This window comes from Dermacentor variabilis, chromosome 6 (assembly GCF_050947875.1).
Source record: "Dermacentor variabilis isolate Ectoservices chromosome 6, ASM5094787v1, whole genome shotgun sequence".
NCBI lineage: Eukaryota > Metazoa > Arthropoda > Arachnida > Ixodida > Ixodidae > Dermacentor > Dermacentor variabilis.
The window spans coordinates 72,674,411-72,700,921 of NC_134573.1; the positions used below are offsets into that span (position 1 = coordinate 72,674,411).

Sequence of the window (26,511 nt, forward strand, 5' to 3'; positions counted from 1 at the left end):
GGACAATGCGATAAATGAAATGAGCTGCCCTATATAAATAAGCTGTGTGGCAGTGATGAATATGCCTCAAGATTCGCTTTTTCTTAACTGTAACTAACTCGTTATGTAGTGGAGGAATATTTTTGTTTCTAATTTCGATAGTAGATCAATGGTTTGATTATTACAAACTAAAAAATTAATTTTTAACGGCATACAAAGTGTTCTGACACATACATGAAGTATTCTGATCACACGACGAAGTCACGTCCATCAAATTGGCATTTACAATACTTATATATTAAAAGAGTGCTATCGTGCAATGATTCCCAATTAAGGCATTTGCCATAGCTCTTTTAAAGTACAACGCACTCGCATCAGTGGGACGAAGTGACACTACATTGAAATTTCTTAAGGCGTATCAAATTAATGTATATTGGATTCAATGACAACACGACAAATGAGTTTTCTATTATACAAGGACTCTATAAGCACCACAGATGACATCTGGAATATTCAACAAAAAGAGGCAATAAACCTCGGTGTCTCCATGTTTTTCATGCCACCACGGGGAGAATATAAGGAACGTTTGTGGGATGCTACTTTCAGTAGGCCCCACCTTGCTACAACAGTATGCAGCGTTTTTGCTTTCTGGTTGTTCACGTCTTTACTATACTGCTGTCGCTTGCAGCAGCTGAGGAAACCGGCGATGTTCCAGACAGCTTCAAGGTAACTATTGACTCAAGTACCAGTCAGACAATGTTCGGCAGAAGCTTCAGATTACTTCGAAGGGATTCCCTTCTGGCCCTGTTTCAAGTTTTATAGTGCTTGGCGCAGGAACTTTAGATGAGGCGGTTGCACGCCAGCACGACAGTATTGCTGTAACAGACCAAACTAGAGAAGTACGTAGTGACGAATCGAAAATGTATTTTGCTTAAACTGTCTGTTTATGCTTTCGGCCAGAGACGAAAATTGCTTAAAGCTTACGACCTTTATTCGTAGTCCTCGATATGTCTCTGAGCCTTTGCCTCAATAGCTGCGGTAAGAAGACATTTAAATTTTAAAGGACAATAAAGTCCCTTACGCTATTTCTTTAAAAAATCAAGGTGAAGACAAATAGTGCTTACGATGCTCCGTGCCCTAAAACTCTTTTACTAATGACAGTCGGAACCCTCTCACCTGTGTCACTCGAAGGACCTAATCTAGTGCGGCTGTCAGCTTTCTTGCATTACCTAAAGAATTCGGAAATCGGCAAAGTTTTCAACGGCTGCAGAAGGATTGACTCGTGGGATGAAGAGAAAGGGTGCGCATCTGTGACCACGCTCCTGGCTGAGCACCGGCTTCAATATGCTCTTATGGGGGAGGACCTGCACTATCTCCAGATCCCCATAAAGGGTTTTGTTTGCTTTATGTGGATGTACCTCGCAACTGGAGCGCATTAGCATCCTACAGTTTTTTATCATTGAATACCGCCACGCATGCACAATTTAAGCATGTCATGGCGTGAAAGTTTAAAAAATATATTTAGTCTTGAGTCCCTGTAAGAGCCATATCTATTTGCTTAATACAAGACAACATGCTGCATGACCACTTTCCATAACTGTTAACCAACATACAGTTATGATGGCCTTGCACGCAGGTCTTCGAAAATTTCCCTTTCGCAGTCGCCGTCACTGACAACGACAACGACACCATATACGAATGCCTGACGGCAAAGAGAATGTGGCTGCTGCCGGAAGAGAAGAAGGGGGAGTACGTTTGGCTTTTTGGAGGACATGGTGGGAAATCAAAGTGAGTTGGTATATCTCGCTGTAGAAGCATATATATTGGAAGGTGATTTCTGCGAGAATTATTGTTTTCGTGTCCCAAGCCCCTCAAGTTTCTCAAGTGGGAATATATCTGCGTATGACTCTTTATATGCTTCCTCAACAGGCCTTGTATTCTAAAACATTTTGCATCATGTGTAACTTAAATTTTAGATGTAAATATAGATGTTGCACTAACACTTAATTAATATAGACATTTGGCGCAGAATATTACAGCGTGTCATCATGCGCAAGGGTGTGAGTCAACGATGGTGTGAGTAAGCGATGAGGATAGGAAAAACATTAATAATATTTTAAGAATAACTTCATTAATATAGACATTTGGCGGAGAATATTGCAGGGTGTCGTCATGGTGCAACGGTGTGAGTCAACGGTGATGTAAGTAAGGCATGAGGCTCTACCAACTTTTGTGAACCAAATATATGTACAGTTTGTACTAGGTACACACGTTTTGGATATCTATAATGTTGCATCCGAGAATTCATGCATTGCTAGGGCGTAAATTCCGGTTGCGTTATTTCGTTAGAAGGTATTTTCACCTTAATCATATTCTCTGAGATTCCATCGATGCATTGTGCGCAAAAGAGCCAGAGTTCGTTGTAATGAGGACTGGAAAACGTATTACGAGCGTGTTATTTGGGACATATTGATGCTACATCAAGCATATATGCGTCTACTAAATAGACTAAATGTTTTGTGCGTAATTTAGTTTGTTCCACAATGTGACTGCGCATATATTTCTCCTAATATTTTCTTTTTTTTGTAGAAAAACGCTTACCATGTATGTATTCGAAGGAAGCAGCCCTGACAAATTTCGCTTCACATTGGACTCAGGTAAGAGCCAAGTGGTTGTATAAGTATTTTTTACGCGAATGACATTCTCGGCGTACTAGGAGCACTTTCTGGGGGCTATCTATCTATCTATCTATCTATCTATCTATCTATCTATCTATCTATCTATCTATCTATCTATCTATCTATCTATCTATCTATCTATCTATCTATCTATCTATCTATCTATCTATCTATCTATCTATCTATCTATCTATCTATCTATCTATCTATCTATCTATCTTTCTATCTATCTATATATCTATCTATCTATCTATCTATCTATCTATCTATCTATCTATCTATCTATCTATCTATCTATCTATCTATCTATCTAATTTCCCAAACCACTTCCCAGAAATTCTGTGGGGAAGGCCATGGTGAAAATTGTAGTGCGTCGGGCTTATGCGCTAAGGGGAAAAAGGTTTGAAACTAACCGTCTAATCAACTTGGGTCAGTGTGTCTGTGCCAAAGTGAACCTTTGCTGTGCTCATCAGTGAATCTCTTTGATGGCGACATGGGTCACTGCGGATGCGTTACTGAGTACCTGCCGATATTCAATGAATCTATGCAAGCTCACTTGAAGTACTGCGTATGCGGCACTCAATTTGTGCTGCTCTTCATCGAGCCTCTCTGATGCCGACATCTGTCACTGATTCTGTACCAGTAAGCGTGTGACACTTTACAATAAGCGTATTTGATGACTTCAGGAACTAGTTAACTGCCCCTGGGTATGTGCCGCCGTATAACGAAAAGACATTTTTTTTATTACTGCTATGCTGGGCGGCAATGCAGTCTGCACCTAGAAGGGACTTTGCGGCTACGCCACTAAGTGGCGAAGCGTATGCTGCGGGAAGTAGCGTGCAGTAGCGACAATGCAGCAGTATAGAAGCTAGGCTGCATTTCGATCTATCGACACCGGGATGGCTAGTTTCTACCAGCGGAATGTACCATTACAAAACGTCTGAAGTTTCACCTATGCGGGGTGAAGGCCCTCCATGCATGCGCCACAGTCGCTTTTGCTACGTATAGCCAACCTTTGACGGGCGTCACTCTTTTCCCATTCGCCGCTCACTGTTACTTTTCCGCAATTCCATTTCCGGGGTCTCCGTCTCTGGTTGATGCGTTTCCGGTTTCTTAACTTTCGCTTCTTGCCCCTCGCTCACTAATGCAGTAGTGATATCGCTTCTGGCTAAAAGCGGTAGCGGAAACTACGTAAGTTCTGCTTGACGCCGGAAGCTCACGGGGTGAGCAGTGCAGGAGCGCAGAGAAGGAGGGTAGGTTGGCGGTATTTACCGTTGTGAGGAAAGCATGTATGGAGGGTCTTTAGTGCTCGGCAGAATGGAACGCATTTAACATGGGGTCTCCAAGAACAGAAGCCCAACGCGTTAGCAAGCTGCGCCACAATTGATCTAGCTTTGTGCTGCTCTTCAATGCGGCTGTCGCCAAATTAGGTCACTGAGTATGCGAATCTTGTCCAGGAGGAGTCACGCATATTGCTCGATAGCGCCACAAAATGACGCAGTGTATGACGAAACAAACAGCAGGAGAGGAACCTCGCTGCTTCAGTATGCGCATATAACGGCACGCCGTGAATTTCGGAGGCCACTCTTATGCTTTGCGGTGCTACGGATAGATGACAATGATTGCGTATAGAAGACCAGGACTCACTTCTGGAAATGCAGGTTCGAGGACTTACTTTTGGAAAAGCGGTTGCTTGCTTTAAATCAGGCGTGCAATCAGGGCTCGGTGGGAACCGAAGGTCAGTGGGTCGCCTCGTATTGGGCGCTCACGGGAAGAATACAGATGAAGCTATGCAGGGTGATATGGGCTGGACTAGATTTGAAGTGAGAGAAGCTCGCAGTAAAATTGAGTATGAAGAAAGACTGAGGAATATTGAAGAAAGTAAATGGGCTCGGAGATTGTCCAGGCATCTGTACGCGAAAAACATTGATTCACAGTGCAGGAAAAGAACTAGGAAGCTTACCAGTAAGTGTGCGGCCTGTGCGGTGGACAACACAGCAACAAAGAACGTCAAGCGGAAAGTCAGAGAGGCTGAAATAATCTCATGGGTGGCAGTAACGGAACGAAACCTGCCATGAGTAACTACATAAGACGAAAAAACGGAATAAGGAAAGAAATAATTCATGATAGCTCAAAGGGAAGCTGATTACTTTTCGAAGGAAGGTGGGGATGCATTAGAACACGCACCTATAAAGCGATATATAAGAAGGAAGAAGAAGCATGTGCTTGCTGCGGCAAAGCTAGGGAAACTATGGAGCATGTTTTATTAGAATGTAAAGACGGCTACACGGCGGTTGATTTAGGCACCACTGACCTACTTGAAGCCCTTGGGTTCAGGGAGAGCAGTAGAAAAGTAAACACGTCCGCAGTAGGGATTAGCAAGAGGCGATTGGAAGACTGTTGGAAGAAAAGCAGGGAAACGACAGAAAACGGAGACGTACAAAAGCATAGTTCGCAATATGGGATCAGAAAATTTCGTTGTGGGAGATCATAGTGTTTTCTTTATTTTTTTATTGTTTAACTTAGGTTGGACGTTAGGCAGTGTAATAGCAACAGCTTAGTGGCGCAACCCACCGCCCCGTGGCAAAGGGAATGCTCATAACATCCATCCATCCATCCATCCATCCAACCCTGAGTGAGGAGTCACATTGCAGTGCACATCTCACAAATAAGGGTTGCGGCAGTGGTATTATGTTCTGTCACTATATTGATTCAATGCTGAGTGGGATACACTTCACAGTCATACTGAGAAGGTTTTGGCCAAAGCTTTCCTTTAGGGTGGCAGCGCGCGATATTTTTGGACAACATAGAGCAGTTCTCACTAGTCATGCGCTTAAGAATAGGCCAATGCTGCCTCCCTAGAAGAAAGAAAACGTAACGAGTGAAACTGATGATTTACTACTGTATTTTTTACTGCCTTTGTCCTTGGCTGCGTGTATAAAGTTAAATAAGAGCAATGTACAACGACAAAATAGACAAGCACGCAGCAATGAATGAACAAGCGTGCAGGTTATTCACTTGGAAAAATGAAACACAGATACATTAGGGCTAAACACAATGCTTTCTTTGTCTGCCCTTTCCGCCACATCGTACCATGAAGGTATGCTTTAGTGCATCAAGAGAAAACATGGTGAAGGCGGGAGAATGAAATCTAAGACAATGAGCAAAGCAAGAAGAAGATGAAGTTCAACTTTCACGTATGCATCAAGTTTCTTATCGCAGCCTATCTTAGACTGGGAGCGATGTGTACTTGGTGGCACAGAATCGGGGTGCCGGGATGTATGTTTTATTTTCCCTTATGCTTTTCATTAGTCCACTATGATGGATCAATCTTTTAAAATTTTACAGAATTTCGGGAGATCGCATGTGGCAGGTAGCTTAATTATAGTCCTTGAGCCAGTCTACTCACACAGGCGGACTTGTAGATGAAATCGAAATGCATAATGATCTTATCAACCAAAAATCTGTAATTAAAAATTTAACTAATTATCTTACGACTCATACTGCAATCTAAAAATTGCATCCGGGGAATGTGCAAAGCGTATGCACTTGGAAAAAATTCCATGGAAAAAAACAGTTTTGACGCAATATTTCCCCAACTTTGCGAAAAAAAATACAGATTGATGTTCAATTTACTTGCCTGCTTCAATACATGAAAGAGCGTTTTGTTTTAAATGGTAATTGGAACAACAGTAAATTTTTACTGCAAGCTTGAGGGCGCATATCTCAAAGGTGGTGTCATCCTGGAATTTCATAACAAGTGAATACGCCTTGCGAGCTCGCCGGCTACAATTCGTAAATAGCAATATCTGCTGTAAAGTAATGAAATAGGAAAGTTATTAGTAAATTCATGTGAATTAGTTCATTATGTGTTTCATTTTTCCCGTGGAAGCAATCTCCGCCTCGTCGAACATGCGCTCAAAGACTAGAATGAAGCTGTTGACCATAGACTCTTTTGTAACAATTCTCTAAAATGTAAAAACAATCACCCCGTATAGTACGCATCTTGGAGACACCTCCTTGCTTGCCGTGGCTTTTGTCACATGAATACAGAAGTTAGGGCTTCGTTCTGCGACTTGAATATATTGCCACGCGCTAGTAACTCTGAAAGCCGAACATGAAAAAGTGTGTGGTAGCTGCTGCAGAAAGGAACAGTAATTGACCGTTCTTTTCCGAGTGACTACTTGCCTTTTCCTCTCACGACAATTCTTAAGAGGCTCTGTCACCAGCAAATAAAAGTGTGCACTGATAATTTTTCAAAGCTATATACAGAAGAGCGTGTATCTCGAATAAAATCCACGAAAATTTTGGTGCCCCCGTGAAATGGGCGACGTAATGCCACTAATCTTGGCACTCGCCCAGTAGCGCCGCACACTGCTGCGAAAATTTAGCATGCGAGTCTTCTAGTGCGGAAGGTTCATGTCATATAGGTGTGTTGCAATGAACACATTTAACAGTGGGCAAGAAGCAATGGCGACTGACCCAGTAATCTCTACTATTGAACTGAATATTCCTTTTAATAATCCGACGCATTTTTGACGAGTTCCACCCAGTTTTCTAGAAAGCTTATCTAGAGACTCTCTAAAACGCAAAAGCGTAGTGGAATGCCGAAGGCAAGCACATATAAAATGCGACCAATTCCTAAGTTTCCTAAACGTCCCGCTTTTATCGGGAAAGTCCAACTTTTGAGCAAATGACTCGAGTCCTCACTTAACTCAGAAGAGGACGGCCAAGCATCGCGGCTTTTGAATATTTTTCTTCATGGATTGCAATTAATCACGGAAGTTTCGGTTTTATAATGTCTGACAACTTGTCCACACATAATTGTCTTTCGTCATCGGGTGTCATAAACACAAAGGCGGTTCCTTTAAAGTCGTTGTCCTTGTTGTATGCACTGTACCTCCACCTGTATGTATAGTGTTTTAGCCACAAAACAATACTGCAGCTTTCTTGTTGCAAATTGCGACATTGTAAGACTACGAACATGTTGGTCTACTATGCTGAACTACAGAATGGTAGCGTCACGCGCTCACAGGGTCAGTCTTCGCCAATCGTAATTCCCCCTTTTATTGTGATAGCAATTATAGGCTCATTCCAAACGCATTTCTGCCGTGGCCATTGGTGTTGCCGTGAAGTTCTGTGTAAAGTCCAAGGACAACAGAATCATCGCCGAGGCCGTATGCTGGATGTGCGAGGGGGAGCCGATGCTGGTGGCTCAATCTTCTGCGCGCAAGGGTAGAGAGCGGAGAGGAATCGCGCCGTCTTCCGTCGTGCGCACGGCACTGGAGTGAAGAGAGGGAATGAAAGAGGGGCGTTCTACTCCGGCGGCGGCTGAGTGTGGCACGGCGTCTGCGACGGCCCTATATCGAAAGCGATGAACGATGACGACAGTGTGCGGCAAGTGCTGATAGGATCGTGTGCACGGTGCTCCCGCCGCTTAGGTGGCGTTGAAGTGACCGGCAGCACGGACATAAATTCTCGCGCAGTTGCTGCCCAGCTTCCTTACACCAGCGTTTCCACAGCGAGTCTGCGCGGTCATCCATCGAAATTGGTTTTTGTTAGCTTGAGCGCGGTTGACTTTATTCTTGTGAGTGTAATCAGTAAGCGAATGTTTACAATTTAATACGGCCGATAAAGCTACTATCTTCCGTAAAGCTCTCTACAAACTTGTTATTGTTATCGATGTTCTGCCTCTCGGGCAAAACTACAACTTTTTTCCCGAATTCATTGATTTGACAGCTAATTGCAGGTAAAACATATCCAGAGTTTGGTATGTTGACTCGACAAGTGGGTGTTTGAATTGAATACGTGCCGATCTTCAATAAATGCGTTTGAGGCCCACGTCGGTCACCGGACAATGTTCGTCGTTCCTCCGTGTATGTGCGATAGGTATGCATCATTGCGTATGGGCTGCTTTTCAATGAACCCTTCAGATGCTAATTTCGGTATGTGCCACATGTTATTCGCGACTTGTAATACAGGATCTGTGCCGCAAAGTTCGTGCCCTAGTAACCAATAGGAATTTGCCGCACTTCAATGGACCTATTTGACACCGACTTGAGTCACTGGGCATCACAACAAACAAAACCTTGCTTGATCAGTTTGCAACACCTTGCAAAGCATTAACCCTTTGCTGAAGAGTAGGTACATGATTCGCAAAAACCATTCTTTTTCGAACTAAGCGTGCTTCACATTACGTAGTTTTCATTTGTTTTCTCCAATTCATTTCACCTAAATGCAAGCAGAGCAATATATCCTTAGAGTCTCGAGGGACGATGAATATACACAATATGGAAGGAACAGATGAAAAAGCAATGTAAATACATACATCTGCATATTCAACGCCCCGTTGCATTAGCCCCAAGACGGTGCTGGTGCGCTAGTGTACTACCGTATACATTTATCATTGCCTCTATTCATCTTCTTCTTCACCTTCCAGTGTTCGCAGATTTTCCCAAAGTTGGTGTCCGGTCCAATATTGCTTCTGAACGTACACAAGGAAACATTACAAAGTAGCAAAGGTACTTACCACGGTACCATAGTGGCTATGGTTTTGTGCTGCTCAGCTCAAAGTCGTGGGTTCGACACAGGCCTCAGAGGACACTTTTCGATGCAATAAAACGCAGAAACTCTTCTATACATAGGTTTAGGCACATCTTAACATTAACCTATCTCGCGCATGAAAAAATCTGGGCATTGGCGTACCTCCAATTAAGAACGAGGGTTGGGCCTAATATAATTACAGTTGCTACATCACTAAAAGTGCACGAATAAAGATTACCTCAAGGAAAAAAGAACATGTTAATGACTAGAACCTTGCATATTACAAAATAAGATCTCTCTATTAAAAGCTACCGTCTTTTAATTTGGTATTTCGTTCGATTAGATTTTAAAAAATTTATTTCCGTATCCTTGGTTCATATACCGAGCCACCCTGATTTCTTTGTATGCAGTCTTCCCACCGGCCATTTTTAATACAAGTGGCAAACGACATCCTAAAGCACACACCACCGTTTTATGGGCGACCTATTACGTTTAACACGCTAGACTTGCTTCTTACATACCTACACCTATGTTCTCAACCAGAATTTACTATTTCCTAGACTAAATAGCTCCGAAATGTACCATTTGTGTTGTCTAATGGAAATACTGTAGTTACTTCTTGTCTGATTCTGTGAACAAAATAAGGAGGGTGCGGTAAGTATAGGAGTCTTTGTATATAATGGTTTACATCCGCACTACACTTATTGTTTTCTTCAGACGACGGACCGTCTCGGGAAGCAAAGATTTACTACACCGACTACGACAACTGCGTTGTCAGCTACATTCCGGTCAAGAAGCCCCGTGAGTACAATGAACATTTTTGGAGCTTTTTGGTAGACGGCGTTGAATTTAGCTTCTGAAATTGAATGACTGGTAAACGCAAAGAAGAGAAATAATTAACAGGTAGTTGGAGATTCGTCGTGGTGAACAGTGGATGAACAAAGAAAACCTTCCCTGCGGCTGCCCTAGGTAAAATATATACTCCCATTATCGAAACAGGCATGGGCGATATGATCACCACGTCTAGTATATGGGGTCTTTTTTCATCAACGAAGTTATAGATATTTGCCCTTGGCTGATAGGAATGGTCAATTTCTTACCTAAATTACTGGATGAGGCAGTGATTACTTCTACGAGAAATCAAAATACCTAATTTAACATTTACATGTCCAATCTAATTAATATTTTAAATTATTACTTTATGGCACGTATTTAGACCGGCCTTGCCAGTGTTTTCGCTGGCGTAGAGGCGGACTGAGTACAGAGCATGATGTGTGTGCGTGCGTTTGGGCCTGCAATCAGCGTTTGAGATCAGTCTTGTATTCCTGAAAATTCTTTCCGGGATGTGACGTTAACGTACAATTATCATTCTTGTTCGATGCAGTGCTTAAGCGCCAATGAGTAGAAATGACATATGGCGATTCTAGTAGCGTGAGTACCGTTCTGCTGGGGAATAAGTTGGGCTGATTATTTCAATGATCCCCTGAACAGGTCTGGCAATTTTGAGCTGACAAGCGCAGAGCATACATTGCGCGATAACTATCGTATGTGCCGAGTATTACATCAATACGCGCCGCGGAAAGATCTGAAATTTAAAACCGAAAGCCGCTTTTCCGTCTCCTCGCGGCTACCGCTCTCCAAGAGAGACGGTGACGTAATCGTGCCCCTGCGCCTACGCAATCGTGTACACTGTGTGACGTCGCTCGTGGTGACATGTGACTTCGAGAATTGCTCGAGACAAAATCTGTTATCTGTGCTATCTGTTGCTTCAATTGACGAATTGAAGTTTAAAGGTAATAAACCACCCAAACGGAATGTCTGCGTGTTTTTTTTTTTTTTATTTCACACCGAAGTAAGAGTGATGTACTTCAGCTTCGTCTGCTTGTTTCTACGGTTGTGCGGTCACGTGCGCAGGCACCGAAACTATGCCATTTTTTACCGTTCTCCAGCGCGTGATAATGGTCTGCGATCCGCCTGTTCTGCCTCAGTATTCGTGTAGCACTGAATTGTGCCGCTGGTCATGTTTCCTTGTGGACAGCGCGCAATATCATGTGCTCCGCAAGCGAGACAGCAGCTCGTGGGCGACGCCGTCAGCGGAAATGCGTAGCGCTGCAAAAAAAGAAAGCGACGAGAAAAAAAAAGTGACGGCGGGGCTCGGGACATATGTGTCACACGATCCTCGAGCTCCGGCATGAGAGAACGCAGGGAAGGAATTTCGTTTGCGAAGGCTAGACGGGGTGAGTGGAGAGGGAGTCTCTTTATGGATTGGAACCCGCCTGCTGAAATCATGGATTCGCGGCACTGAAATATTTCTATCTCGGCTAAGAATGGGCCGACTTGACAAAAGTTTCTGGCTGAACGCTCCCTAGAGGACACGTAACTTCCAGCGTATAACCAAAATTTTCTATGGGGCTTGCTGAGGGGCCCTTTAACAAGCTTTCAAACTTTTGCAACAGAACTTCTTGGTGGCCTAGGCGGTCCTTGCTAAAAGATGTTTTTTGCCGCACCTCAAAACACAAACTAAAAGAAGACACAGAAGACATCTGAGCCGGCCGTGTTGTCTCCTACGTGTCTATGCAAAAGACATGTCTCTTCAAATTGTTATTTGCACTTAGTCTGCGGGAGTACGTCGTTTGTTGGACAAAGTTTTCTGGCACGAATAAAATAGTTTTGCTTAGCAATAACAGCGTAGCGGATAGTGTGAATCACCCTTATCATGTGGAGGAGCGACCGGCTGCAGACTGCGCGAGAGTCCGAAGCAATGATTGATCCTGGCTCATAGATATTCGTGCAAGAGCGTGTGCGTAAATTCATAGCGCACTTTGACCTGTTACACGAAAGCAACAAAACAGGTTGCAAATGTGAAACCTTCACTAAATGAAAGGAAAACTGTCCAAGTTTTCGCCGAATGATCTACAAGGTTGTGTGTTCACAGCTGATGATGCCGCACCACGAACTGCGTAGCCGCGGCACTGCCCACGCTGACGCCAGTCGAGATGTGGACGGTACAAAGGTGATGAGTTCAGTGTGTTCTGAGGCTAGCAAAATTCCAATCCGTGACCAAAGTGTTCCGTGGTTAAAGAAGTGGAGGCCACGTGGAATTGAACCGAACAGGTATGAAACTTGGAGAGTTTACCTTTATTTGGTGAAGATTGCACATTTCTCTCTTGTTTCATTGATTTCCTGTGGCCGGTCAAAAGTGCACGATGACTTTATGGGCACAGTCTATATAGCCCTTGGTAGAAGCAAGTAGCACGAGCATGCGAGGTCTTGTTGTGGCGTCAGCCATTGTTTCGTCCGTGCGAAAGAAGAGCGTGAAAACCGATATGTTTGGTTCAGTCTTGCTCTTCGCGTGGACTGCCGTGAGCTCACCAGTTATACGGTAATTCTGCCGTCACAGTAAACCGTAATATTTTGTAAGCGATCTCCTCTGGACATCACCGCTTTACCGACCTAAAAGGCAGTACCGAAGCAAAACGGTGATACGTACTGAACTAATTTACCAGCTGCAGTTATTGGAGTACGAAGAAACACCATCATACTCATGCAGGAGGCTAACGAAGTCATAGCATAGAGATTTCAGGTCTGCTTGATTTTAAATGCGTGAGAACGATGCCGGTGGCTGACGAAAATATATTATAATGGTTGGGTCTTAGATGTTTCAGGGTAGCATTAGGTTGGCCATGCACAAGTGAGACCATTTCCCAATTCATGTTGGAAGTTCTCAGATGCCGCTGCTTTTCATCGAGCGAACACCGATACAGTCAAAACTTTCCAGAACACATGCACATACCATGTCTAGTGATACGTATCACATGTTTGGACAGAAAATAGAAATTTCTGCACGCTGTACTTACAGGTGCACCGAAACGCTGCGCAGTGGTTTTTTGATGATTTCACATGAACTGCTATTACATGTCTTTGAAGCTGGATGAGTCCTGGCGGCTGAGCCCTGGCGTATGAGCCCTGACGGAGCAAAGGTGGAACAACTGGAGTGACAGGATAGTTAACTTGCGAAGTCTGTTTCCGAACAATGTAGGGCCTGATAAAACAGGACTAAAATTTCTCGCACAAGCCAGAAGCGCGCACTGGGGTCCACAGTAACACTTCATCTCGAGGCTGGAAGGGTGTAACACAAACTCTTCGTCTCCAGATGCATCATAGCGAGTTTTGGCGTTTTGTTGACCGGCGCCGGTGCTGAGGCGGGCACACTGGCGACACCGAGCAATGCGCGAAACGAACTGCTCACACATTGAAGTGGACGAGGGCACGGGGACACCGCAGAGAAAAATGTCGAGGATGTTGACCAAGGAAAAAAGGCGAGTACCCCGTAGTGCGCTGGACGGCCATGTCGTATGCGAAAGTGACGAATGGTAGAATCACATCCCAATTGGTGTGGTCAGGGTTGATGTACATCGATATCATGTCGGACAGCGTGCGATGAAATTGCTCGGTGAGACCGGTAGCTGGAAGTCGTTTTATGGATGGTATTGCACACACGGTGAACATCGTCGAGAAGTTTAGACAGAAAGGTTCTGCCGCGGTCACTCAAAAGGACACGTGAGGCTTGGTGCCATAAAAAAATGGCTTCCAAGAAAAAGGCTGCAACCTCCTCTGCGGATCCCGAAGATAGTTCGGCTGTTTCAGCGTACCGTGTCAAGTGGTCTACAGCTGTGACGATCCATCGTTTACCGCCAGTGGTTAAGGGTAGTGGTCCATAGAGGTCGATACCAACGGCTGCGAAATGAGCTTCAGGGCACGGGACAGGTTGGAGCACTCCAGCCGGAGGTGAGGTTAGTTGGTTGCGGACAGGAAACCACGTATTTCGCTGCGCTGGTTGCAAGTCCGGGCCAAGAGAAGCGGCTGAAAATTCGCTCATAAGTTTAATAGAAACCATAGTGACCAGCCGTGGGATCGTCGTGAAAGGTCCCCAATATCTGGGACCGAAGTGATGGGGGAACGACAGGAACCCATCGGTGTCCTTCGGGATGAAACACGTACCGGTATAACATCGGATTTTAGATCTTGAAATTCAACAGCCGACGGAGCCGAGTGCAGGTGTGCGAGACGATCCGCGAATACGTCCATAACGGAGTGGCACTAGGAGTCATTACGTTCGCAAGAGACAAACGTATCAGGATGGCTGGTTGGGAGCCGTTCGAGCGCTGCGAGCGCAGTGAATGCAGGCGACACGTCCTGGGTTTCCTCGCGGAAGGTGCTAAGCAAGCAGCGTTTGAAGATGGTGGGAAGTGACAACGAGAGAAAGCATCGGCATACTGATGTTTCTTTCCAGACTTGTAGGTGGCGTCGAAGTAGTATTCCTGTAAACGAAGTATCCAACGGCCGAGACATCCCGTTAAATTCTTTAGCGTGGCCAACAAGCAAAAGGCGTGGTGATCAGTAACGACCGTAAGGCGCGGCCGTGCAGATCAGGCCGAAATTTTTGTACGGACCAAACAATGGCGAGACGCTCTTGCTCGGAAATCGTACAATTTTTCCTTGCAGCTGTTAGCGTGCGACTTGCGTATGCAATCACACGTTCTTTGGAATTTTGCTGACGTTGAGGAAAAACAGCGCTCATACCGTGGCCCCTCGCGTCAGTATTAGAAGAGTGCGTGCGGTGTTGTCGAAATGGCAAAGCACATGTTCGGACGTGAGCGCATGCTTGAGGGCGTCAAAAGGAGTTGAGCATTCATCAGGCCATACATAGAGAACTCCAGGAAGCAGGAGTTGATAGAGCTGCGCCGCAATGGTGGCACAATGAAGTATAAAGCGCCGGAAATACGAAGCTAGACCAAGGAAGCTACGGAAGTCGTTCGCGCGTTGAGGCCTGGGGAAGCGGAGGACAGCGGTAATCTTGTCGTGGTCCGGTCGAAAACACTCCTTGCTGACAAGGTGTCCGAGTACTTTGATGGTTTTGCTGGCGAAGTGGCACTTTTTTTGTATTCAGCTGAAGGCCAGCACCTGAGAAGCACGTCAGGACTTCGTCGAGGCGCTGCAAGTGCTAATGCAAGGTCGACGAAAATATGATGTCATGGTAGCATAAGCAAGTTTTCCACTTGCGCCCCGTAGTATGGTGTCAATCATTCGCTCAAATGTGGCGGGAACATTACACAGGCCGAAAGGCATTACGTTGAATTCGTAAAGCCCATCGGTTGTGGCAAAGGCGGTTTTTTCCTTGTCTGCTTCGTTCATAGGGATCTGTCAGTATCCGGAGCACAGATCAAGGCTGGAGAAATACTCCGCGCCTTGTAATGAATCTAACGCATTATCGATTCGGGGCAGTGGATATACATCCTTGCGGGTTATATTGTTCAAGGCACGGTAGTCTACTCAATATCGCACTGAGCTGTCTTTCTTACGCACCAAAACGACAGCTGAGGACCAAGGGCTTGAGGAAGGGCGGATTATGCTACGTTTCAGCATGTCGGCAACGTGGGTATCGATTATCTGACGTTCAGCGGAACAAACGCCATATGGCCGCCGGCGCACGATGGATGTTCCATCTATGTGTATGCGATGAGCCTTTGCAGAGTCTGTCCTAGAGGATGAGATTGGACATCGAAGGAGTCTTTATGCTCCGATAACAACATCAGTAACTCCCCCGTCTGCTGTGCCGTTAGATGGGAGCTGATGGTACTAGCGAGAACAGAATCAAGGACGTGATCTATAGATGTGGGTGGTTGCGAAACAGCAGTAGTCGAGGTAAACACAGAGAGAGGCTGAGTGTCCAAGACGCACATGAGAACGGGGCCATTAGAAAGCCGGACTGGCTCAGTGGTTCTGATGAGTACAGCCAAAGTGGTCGTGCCGTTGGGGAAGCGAACAAGGCTGGGTGCCAGAGCAACCCGTTTGCATAGGCACCGGGCTGACGGTACAACAAAAACGTCACCATCGGTGATGTCAGAGTAAACTACAAGTAGTTTTTCGAGGCCAGATGGCATCATACAATCGTCAGCAGTTTGTAAGCCAAGGCGCGGTTCGTGCATGTCGTCAGAATTGCCTGTCTCTGTCAAGTTAACGAGGCGTTGACGGCACGAGGTGAAAGTGGACGCCGAAGGGAGGAAATCCCATCTCGTATAAGCATGTGAGCACAGGAAGCACTGCGAACTGTATATGGTGGCGTATCCAGTCGATCGAAACTCGAACGGTGCATTGCACCGATGGCCGAATCACAATATTATTTCCACCACGAAAAAGAGCTCGATTGTAAGGTGTAGTAACTTTGCATAGACGTGAGCACAAGCCAGCATGAATAATAGAAATAGCTGCTCCCGTATCAATCAATGCTAGAGCAGGTACACCTTCCGCACACACGAAGAAAGTATTGGCCTGGCACGCTCGAGGAATTGCAGTCTGTGCTAGCCATGCAGCTTTCCCTACAAAAGCTGCACCATCTAGTTTTCCGATAGGTGGTCAGGAGTGCGGGTGGCTGGTTGCAATGGTGATGTCGAGCGTCGAAGAGGGGAGGGCGAGCGGCGGCGCCCTGGATGGTAGTTGCGAGGCGCTTCGGGAGGTGGAGAAAATGAGTGCGGGGAAAGCTGGCACTAGTAGGGACTCGGCGAATGCAGTGGGTATCGCTCTTAAATATAGTAGCCACGGCATTCGCCCTGTTGTCGTCTTCGACAAAAACGCGATATGTGCCGACGAATACCGCAATAACAACAAATGAGGCGGGGCGCAGGCCGGGTAGTGTAAAATGTTCTGGCAGGCGGACGGGGTGCTAGAATCGGCAGATGGTTGGGAGCAGTAGCTGGAGCCGAGGCGCTGTCCGAACGAATGCTTGTTGCGTAGCCGTAACCTGAGCATACGAAGTCGATTTCGAAGGAGGGGCACAGCTCGCAGCGCCGGTCATGGAGGACAGCTCCTCTTTGATGATGTCGCGCTGGCCAGGAACCGAAGCTTCAGGCTAGAGAATGGGAGGACTCAGCAGGCCACACGCTTAGAGCTCTTCGCTTATGAGAGTCCGAATCAGCAGGCGCAGGTCCGTATCCGAGGAGGGAGGTGCGTCACCGGTGACAGGTTGTAAATGGATGCCCTGCAGTGCGTCCAGGTGTTGGCAAGTCGCGATCACATCGTTAACGGGATTCGGATTCTCGATCGCCAGTGCGTTGAACGCGACGTGTGCAATGCCATTTAGGATGTGGCGAACACGATTAGATTCCGTCATGTTGGCGTCAACACGGCGACAAAGAGAGAGGATGTCCTCGATATAAGAGGTGTATGTTTTCCCGGGAAGTTGCATGCGTCTATCAAGATTTTTCTTGGCGACCACAGAGCGGACGTTGGCGGCGCCAAAAATCTGCCGAAGCTTGTGTTAGAATGCCGCCCAGTCGGGCAAGGTGCTCTCGTGGTTAAGAAACCAAATCCTGGCAACATCAGTGAGGTAGAATGCGACGTTGGGAAGTTTGTGCATATCATCCCATCGGTTAGATTCACTCTCGCGGTCATATCCAGCCAGTCGTCAATGTCGTCCCTACGAAAGCCAGCGAACATGGTGGGATCGCGCTGCCACGTGCTGCCGGTCCATCAAGGAACGGCCGGTGTGGCAGAGACGGTGTCGTCGGAGGCTCCTGGAGGATCTTCCGGGGGCATGGTGGCGGAAAGACGCTGCCAGCGGCGACCTGAACGAAGCTGCAGGGAAACTCGACGGCGTAGAAGACCAAGCGATCGAGAGCAACCTCCACCGCTTGAGAGACAGCTGTGACGCCTCAACGATTTCTTTAGCCGGTTGCGCTGAAGACGATGGCACTGGCCATGATGATGAATATATACAGATGAAGAAGATGAAGGGGCAATTTAATGCTCCCAATATATACAAGATGTTCAGCCAGCGTGACTTTAATTTTCTGCTAAAGCAAGTAAGTTCCCATCTCGCTGCTGCGTTATGATTTTCTTCGGCGCTCTAACGCCCGCAGATGCGAACTAGGGATGGTGGAATAATTTTTGTATTCGATTAACAATTAATCATTCATCGCCCTAGCCTTTAATAGATTTATCGCTCTCTATGTAGGGTATTGGTCAAATTATTGTTTAACCAAATTTTGCCGGGTACGTATAAAAGGTTGAAACGCAGTTAGCTACTTCTATAGGACTTCGTACTTTAATACTTTAGATGTGGAACCAAGTTTGACACAAAAGTGTATAAACATTTGATAAAGAATAATCTTTAACTTGTTAAAAACTAAATATACTTGGTCAGAGTGACTTTTGAAAACATAAAAATATATGTTATAAAATGGCACTGAGTGCAGAATCAGTTAAACGAGAAATAAGAAAAATTGCAAACGTGAAAGATGAGAAAGACGGAAACGCGAAAGAACAAGGACGAGTCGAGCACAAAGGACAAGCGCCAGTCTTGCGTGCTCGTTTCGTCCTTGTTTTCTCGCGCTTCTGTTTTTCTTCTCAAGAATGCGCCAACTCGCCCAAGAAAATGTTCTGAAAGGTAAAGTGCAAGTCGAATATGCAAGAAATTGCAGAATGCACATAGGAAAAAGAAAATTACTAATTTGCGAGTTTAAATCACATGCTCTTTTCTGAAGGGCTAATGAATGTCAATTGGCTGGAATGTCTGAATGAAACCACTATCTTCTTTAAATGGCCACAAAACGAGCATGCTAGAGCAGACGCTCGAAAACATTGGCTAGAATCGACATGAACTCCATTGCTATGTCAAATACATGCGCCAACCGGCGCGAATGCTGCACCACATCTTTAGTGGACTGCGTCGCTATATTATGCCTTGAATTGCGAGGGCATGTGAAGCCTCTGGTTTTGGGTGGCGTGGTGGCGTGGGCGGTGTGAAGGAAGAGCTCGGCTCGACATTATAACTGGACTCAGAAGAACAGTCGACAGTCGCACCGACACAGCGGCACAGTGGCTGCACAGCGCCGCCGTTCCAGTACGACTTCAAAATTTCAGCTTGCCTCCTGTCAAATTCTCGAAAATGATTAATCGAACAGGTCTAATCAAATGGGTCGACGAAATGAAAGGTGGACATCGATGAAGATTAAATGTTTTTCGGGATTCATCAATTAGGTTAGTCGATCAACAATTCATCGATATTACCAACCCCACCGAGAAGGCGTCGTCGAGCGACGAGCATCTCCTGCAAGATCAAATAGTCATCGCAGCGGGAATCGCTCGATTCCATGTGGACAAAAAGAAGGTGATGCTGAACAAATCCAGAGAGAAATACCAACACCTCAAAAGAGAATTGCGTTCCCATACATTGGGAAGACACCCCGTAAACCAACTGCGCCTTTGTCCTCTAGGATCCAATCGGCTCTATCACAATGACCTTAGTTCTGAAGTCAGTAGGTTTGATAATGCGGGATTCTCGGTTGCTAATATAGGAACAAGCGAATTGTACAGGGAAAAAATGCACACGCGGAGCGTACTTGTGCTTTCTCGTGTCCTTGTTTCCTTTCTGCGCTACAACTTCTTTGTTTCAGGATGAACCAGCAACAAGTCCGCATCCCTAGTCACGCGTACTTTATTTCGAATGCTGCACTTGCTTCCTTCCTGCCTTCTCGAATCCTGGTTCCCATTCCCCCTATAGTTATCTAGTTCTAAAATTTCCCCCTCAATTCGAGGCTTGCAATGTGCAAACTGGCACAGTTTCAAAGTCTCCCTAATGATGAAATCACAGATTTTTGACGTCATCAAAGATTCGTCAAACACCAGCTGCTCGACCATTCTGAAGAGCAGAATGCGCTCGACCATTTCAAAAGAACCCACACCTAGTACCGATCCAAGTAAGAACATGCATAAAGCAACGGATCAGTGAAATGCTGCGCGACAAAATCATCAAGCCGTCGAAGAACCTAGATGCTTCTTCGCTAGCTTTAGTGAAGAATAGAGCCCTGCGTTTCTGCGTCGTTTAACACCGCCTGAACAATAGACAGTTTTAGTATAGCGTACGCTATTCCATTGCGTACGCTAAAAAATAGCGGGTCGTCACTGCGCATGCGCTGAACGCTAAACGAAATAGCGGGTATAGCGGGCGTACGCAACGCAAACGAGTTAGCGTTAGCGTTTTTGCGGGGTTTGCGGAGCTTGCGAGAAACATGGCGGCGGTCCCGGCTGCCCACTTCGAATTGAATTTGGCGTTGCTTTTGTAAAATGCACTTCGTTCGTAGCAAATGACTGTGTAAACGGCTTTCGCTTAGTCTCAGGCCGCTTCGACGACAGAGTATTATGGATAACCTCGTGGTGTTTTCGAGATCGCTTCTCGTTTCGAACGAGTCGAAGCCTAACGAAAGAAACGTTCGAGATGTCAGCGCCACCTGTCGCTAAAGGCGCGAAATAGCCGCAACGACGGCATATGGCCTCTGAGATCCGAAGATATCGCCGGCCAACTAAAATTGTAGAAAACGTGCGCTGCTTAGCGTACGCTATATTATAGCGTATAGCGTACGCTATAGTTGCGGACGCTAAACTAAAACTGTCTAATGTCGTAAATTCACTCCCATGGAGAAAGGACAGTCTGAACAGGGTCGCCAATGGCATTTTGATGCGACAGGATCAGGTGGCTGATCGAGCGAAAAATCCAGCATTTGTAGCACTGAAACAGCCCACAAATATTCATTGCCTGCGACGACACCACGTAACTTGCGCGCCTAAACGGAGCAAAGGGCGAAAGGCTGTATGTGCTGCCGCAACACATGACGCACCGGTAGGTGTTGCGTGAGGGGAGCCTGTGCCATCGGCGCGTTTCTTGGCCGCGCAATCTCTGGCTTGCGTTATAAGATCGCCTCGCTAATCGCTATAAAAATGACTGTTAAACAAACAGAACATGTTGAAAAAGAAAAATGTTGGCTGTAGCGAGTTTCGAACCTACGGCTCCACTTTAAGAACCCGAGTTTCTTTACCGCTGGGCTAAACAAGTGCCTCGTACAAAGCAGGTCTGTTCACCGTGTTTTATGATATCGGGCTACATGGACCGAATTTCATATTGCCAAGTCCGGCGGCACGTAAGCGGTGACTTGAAAATCAGCATGGCTTACTCGCGAGCGTCCCAATTAAATTTTGTGGCAGTCGGGCAAGGTAGTATGACCTCACAGATCGAAGAGTGCCAGCCTTGTGATACCTAACAGGCGTCGCCCAAGCGACCCGACGCGCTCGCTAGCCCACGAGGTGTCCATAGCTTGAAGGACCCTACATCGGAGATCAAGTACTCTTTTTTGCTTTCACATTCACAACTCCGAGGAAGTGCTTAAATCTCCTGCGATATTTTTCCTCGATGAATCGCAAGACTAGCTATCGGAAAATAGAAGCTGAAGAGAGTGACCGAGAGAAGACTACCTTCAACACCTCGAAAGGCCTCGATGAGTTGGAGGTCTTGCCAAAGGGGTGTTGGTCGGCACCTGCCACTTTCCAAGTCATGAAGGCCATGGTGTTGCCCGGCTGGAAAAGGCAGGCCTGTCTTTTCGCAAGTCGTTATAGGCATGCTAACACTCTTTGAAACTTCATATCCTCCAGGGCTTGTTAGTTTCTTTACATGGCGTAACTTTTTCGCCGACATTTTCTGTTAGCACCTAAGGCACGATGCATATTTTTCTAGGGCTGCACACTGCGTGCGAAGGAGGGCCTGCAGTCGTACGGTGCTTATGTTTGTTTGGGGTGAACGTTGTTTCACTGCCTCCCCATTGTTGCTAACGGCATATTCGTGTGGCCGTATTAGAGCGATCTGTGTGCTGTCCCAACTACACGCAAAAGAGCAACTCCGCGCTTCTGCTAGCGTAGGCACGCACCACTTCTGATTAGGAAGTAGAAGCATCACCTCCATGACTGGTTACTCCTGCAATACAACTTTCAAGCAATTTTCAGCCATTATCATAGCGTGGGCAGATTGCTGTGAAACCACTACCCGAATGTGCCACAAATCATCGCTCGTCACAAAAGCACGTACGTTTATCGGTACGATACGTATAACAATGTCACCTACCGTAAAGCAAAAAAAGCTCCTGTAATAGATTATGTACAGAATGTGACTTCTGGCGTAGCCTTTGGAATGCGCATCAGCACCAGTGGTGACGCCCGAATGTACCCGTGGTCGCGCATGAAGAACCGTTGGTATTTGGCCGCCTCATTATATTTCAAAAACAACCTACCGTGCTCGAAACTATTGTTGTTCATCCCTGTTTCTTGTTTGCAGGAGAAAAAGCTCACGCACTAGTTTCATGTGTCCTAATCGACCACCCGTCTGGCTCTCTGCCCTAACAGCATGAAAACATGAATGTCCGTCTCGGTTTCCTCGCTCACGGTTTCGTTCACTTTATTACCGTTTCTTTTTCAGCGTTGCTATTAGGCTCTGGTTGGTCGGAGATCTTTTCTGGTGTGTTCACCGAGAACGCGGTAACTGGAAAAGTGTTTGTGTTTGAGTTTCCGCGTAAGGGGTTAATGTTTTTTTTTCGTATATTCGAACAACAATCCAATGCTATCATGTCTGCAGGTTGTGTGTAAGTCATTCTTTCAACATCTTCTGGCACAAATTACTTTTAAATAATAATTGCATTCTATGGGGCAATTTTGTTTCCCGGACGGCCTATACGAATGAAGATAAATGCTGCATTTCCGCAGAAGCGCATGCGCGCGCTACGTACGTCGCCTGTGGAGGTGGTGTATGTGTAACGTGGCCTTACGTCCACACCAACGTCTCTGTACATGCATTGTACCAGGGAGCAATGACGTAGGACCTCTTCTTCATGTGCCACAATACCTTCTTCGCAAGTGCCTCAGGGAAGAGCAATTAAAGACATTAAGACGGGTCGACACAATCCATGTCCCGTTGCTTGTTTGGACTATGGCCCCTCGATTACTACAAGAAACCATCTTCTTGTGAATCTCTGCCCCGAATACTGTCGAAATGCAGAGTGGGAAATACCAACTCTAGTGCTGCCTCCATCTACTTTGCCTCGTATAGTTTATAGTTCATTTTATAGCAGTTGTCTTCAGACTTCACCTTATGAAAGCGCAAGCTCCTGGTTTAAGGAAAGAAGTTCTTGCTATTTGTTTTTTTTTTCGTTCTCACTAGCCCGGGAGGCGATATCGAAATTGCGTCCGACTCGACGTGCAAAGGACATAGCAGTTCGTACGCTGGATATTTGACGTAAGAACATGGCGTTGAAATATGTGCTAGTTATGACGGTTCTATCATCTTGTCATATTTTTCAAAATGTTTTGAGAGCCTCTATGCTAATTTGATGAGTAGCGCTGAAAGCATCGCGACGCGCTGCCAAAACAGTTACCGCTGCAAAGTAGGCACATATTATTTCTAGAATCTTTTGGAATCTACCTTCCCGTAGCCTCACCCTAAAACCACTAGTATATTCCCCCAGAAACTTTGGCTATAATATCACTTCTTTTTCTCCCCTAATGTTCTTGTAATTCGTCAGCCGAAATTGTAGACACAGATGTCACGAACTGATTCCCTTTTCAGAATGCACTCTGTGGACGAAACACACAACCGAAGATGCAGTGCCCCAAAAATGTTTGGAGGAGTTCATGAAGAATTGTGGGGTCGGCGCCCCACATTACAAGGATGACCTCTGCAGCGGTGATGAACTCGCCGAGTGGTGATGTACGTTGAGCTGCGCGACTACTTGTGTACTTTGTGTTCATGCATTGGCATCGAGTTTCCAATAACTCGCGATTCCCTGAGACACTAGGAAGAAATATTTCTCGCTATTTTGGTGCGAGAATATGTGGGTGCGATATGTGTAGTGAGAACAGCAGATTTCCAGATCTGACCCATTGAGAATGAAATAACGGCAACAAAGAATCGAATTTGTTTTTGATAGTTTTAAAATTGTAATCAATAATAAAACAGTCCTCCTTGATCCTTAATAAAAAATAATGTTCATATAGCAGTCATTTACAACGTTAGCAAGTTTTTTTTACGTATCTTTGCAAGTACTAAGTATTCTCCATTCATATTTCAAATATAATATTCCCAAGAAAGACGCAGTTTGTTCGGGTACCCAGAATTATTCAGTGTCCAAGTGCGGTTCTTTTACAAGAAAAAAAAATTGGAGCTCTTCGCCCAAACCTGGCCCTTGCGCCATAACACACCCCACATCATACAAGAAAAAAAATAAGGCTTTGCTGTATTATGGCCGCTGAGATAATTTTATCACAATTTTGCTCCCATTTTGTGTTGATTGTGCTGACAAAAGAAATAAAACCATTCGTTAACTAGTGGAAAATATTCATATTAGCGGATGCCGGCAATTTTATTTAATACAATTATTCGATAGGGCAACATTTCATTCTTTTATTGATATTATCGAATAATCGCACACCTCTATGGAATTGCTTATTGATCCCACTCCCTCCGAGTTATTAAAAAGGGTGGTGCAGCTTTTCTGTGTTCTGCCGCGACAGGTGAAGACGGATCGGTTGCAGTTTTTCTGCGCATGCACAAGCCCCTGATCCTTGCAATTAGAATATTACATGTAAAAGTATATGCCTGGGTTAGTTGGCGAAGAACAGCGAATTAATTGCGTGCACTTGGGCAATGCATGTCGTGAACAGGTTCGCAAGAGTAGCTTAGATGTTTAGAACAGCAAGTCTAAACAAACGCGCTTGTTAATATTATTTAGGATGGAAAGAGCAAAAGGCCAGGTACATTTTACGTCTGATAAACAGGCTACAGAGTCAACGTCGCCTATAACTCTATCACTAAGGCACAATTGTAATGATGCCTTGAATCGATTAGGTGGGCGTGCAAGGGGGCCCAGTGAATGTGTAATTTTTAAAGTTACAATGCTTATAACGAGTGTATCTTGAATGGCAGCTTACTTACTGCCTGTGGGAACCCAAAGCTTCTTGTTTTTGATTAGCCCTGATTTGCGTTTGCTAATACAGAAAACGTATGGAAAATCGGCAGAAGTACACTAATAATTATTTTATTTTTCTTTCAGTTATACCCTGCTGTTGTAAGCAGCTATTGCTTTATTTGGAGCCTATTAAGATATCAAACATTGCCACATCGAGGATAGATAACATAACCCGCTATTATGAAGCGTGTATGCAAATGAAACGTTTTGTAAACTCTTCCCGCTTTGCTTCTTTTGCAGGAATAACCGAACATATTACCACCAGCCCCAAAACCGCAAGTCTTTGATTTCACCTTCAACACTTTCATCGGGGGAGTGAATGCTATTGTGTAATAAACGTTGAAGAACACTCAAAAACACCTGTGCTTTCCCAACACACACATTCTCCGGGTGTATGAAGCACAAATCTGCTACGAACTTGACTCATTTCACTGAGTTCATCACTGAATCATCAATTTCCTACTATAACGATTTTCAGCGTCAACTGTTCCAGTAGAATGAGTGTTTGAATGGCTGCCCATTGAAATATGTAACGCACCAGCGGACAAAAGTGACACTTTGTGTGTGTGAGAGAGAGAGAGAAAGAGGGAGAGAAATAGAAGACAGGAAAGGCGGGAAGGTTAACCAGACACACGTACGGCCGCGCTGTGAATTTTGGTAAAGCCAGTAGAATTACCTTAGATGCGTCACTATGTGCACTTTTCATGACCGAGTCACCATCGTAACTGCCTACTCTTCGAGAGCAGATGAGCTACACTGCGCCACAACGCTGTATCTTGAGCTGCATGACACATTTTTCTTTCGATGAGGCTGTATGTATAGTACTTACATTAGGTTGCGCTCTAGATACAAGCAATGAAAGAAATAGAATACTAATGCTCTTTCAGCTTGATCGCAAGCTTTTATAGGCAAATGTTTTGCGAATAAACGTTCTTATTACGGTGGCCATCATTACCGAACAAACTTCAGCTCTCCTATAAGGAGCACAGCACCATATTAAGTTTAGGCATTACCTTGAATGTAAAGAACAGGCTGCATATGGACGACCACGTTTACGATGCATAGCGATAGACGTAATGAATCCTTCAGAAAATATAGGCCACAACTTCGTGGCCACCCACTGGTAGCTATCGTCTCTTGTAGTTGCGTGCAACAGTAGCCTTGACTGATTTGAGTGCATTGTGCACTTGATAAACGGTAGCGAGAAAAACCACGTGGCTTTAACCAGTGGTCCGGTTTCGCAAACAAATCTAAATACCTTGAATAACTACACTAGCTAATGTGCAGTATCAAGGTGATAATGATAATATATTCACCAAAAATTATACTCGCTTCGGGAGCTTGCCAGCATGTATGTTATTTTGCAATCGTGTCGCAATTGCGTCACACTGCACACATTATGAGCAATGACAGCACGTGCATCAATCGCACCTGTTCGTGCTGGCTGTATTATAAATGGCATTGTTCAA

General features: G+C 45.4%; 1 protein-coding gene across 1 annotated transcript; it reads left to right on the forward strand.

The window, feature by feature from the left end:
- The first annotated feature begins 601 nt into the window (after positions 1–601).
- LOC142584209 (uncharacterized) lies at positions 602–25,395 on the forward strand. Its single transcript, XM_075694368.1, has 6 exons — positions 602–705; positions 1,616–1,767; positions 2,569–2,636; positions 9,918–10,001; positions 23,644–23,784; positions 25,283–25,395. The coding sequence occupies exons 1-5, from the start codon at positions 610–612 to the stop codon at positions 23,781–23,783; spliced, it is 540 nt and encodes a 179-aa protein (XP_075550483.1). The 5' UTR covers positions 602–609; the 3' UTR covers position 23,784; positions 25,283–25,395.
- Positions 25,396–26,511: the final 1,116 nt, after the last annotated feature.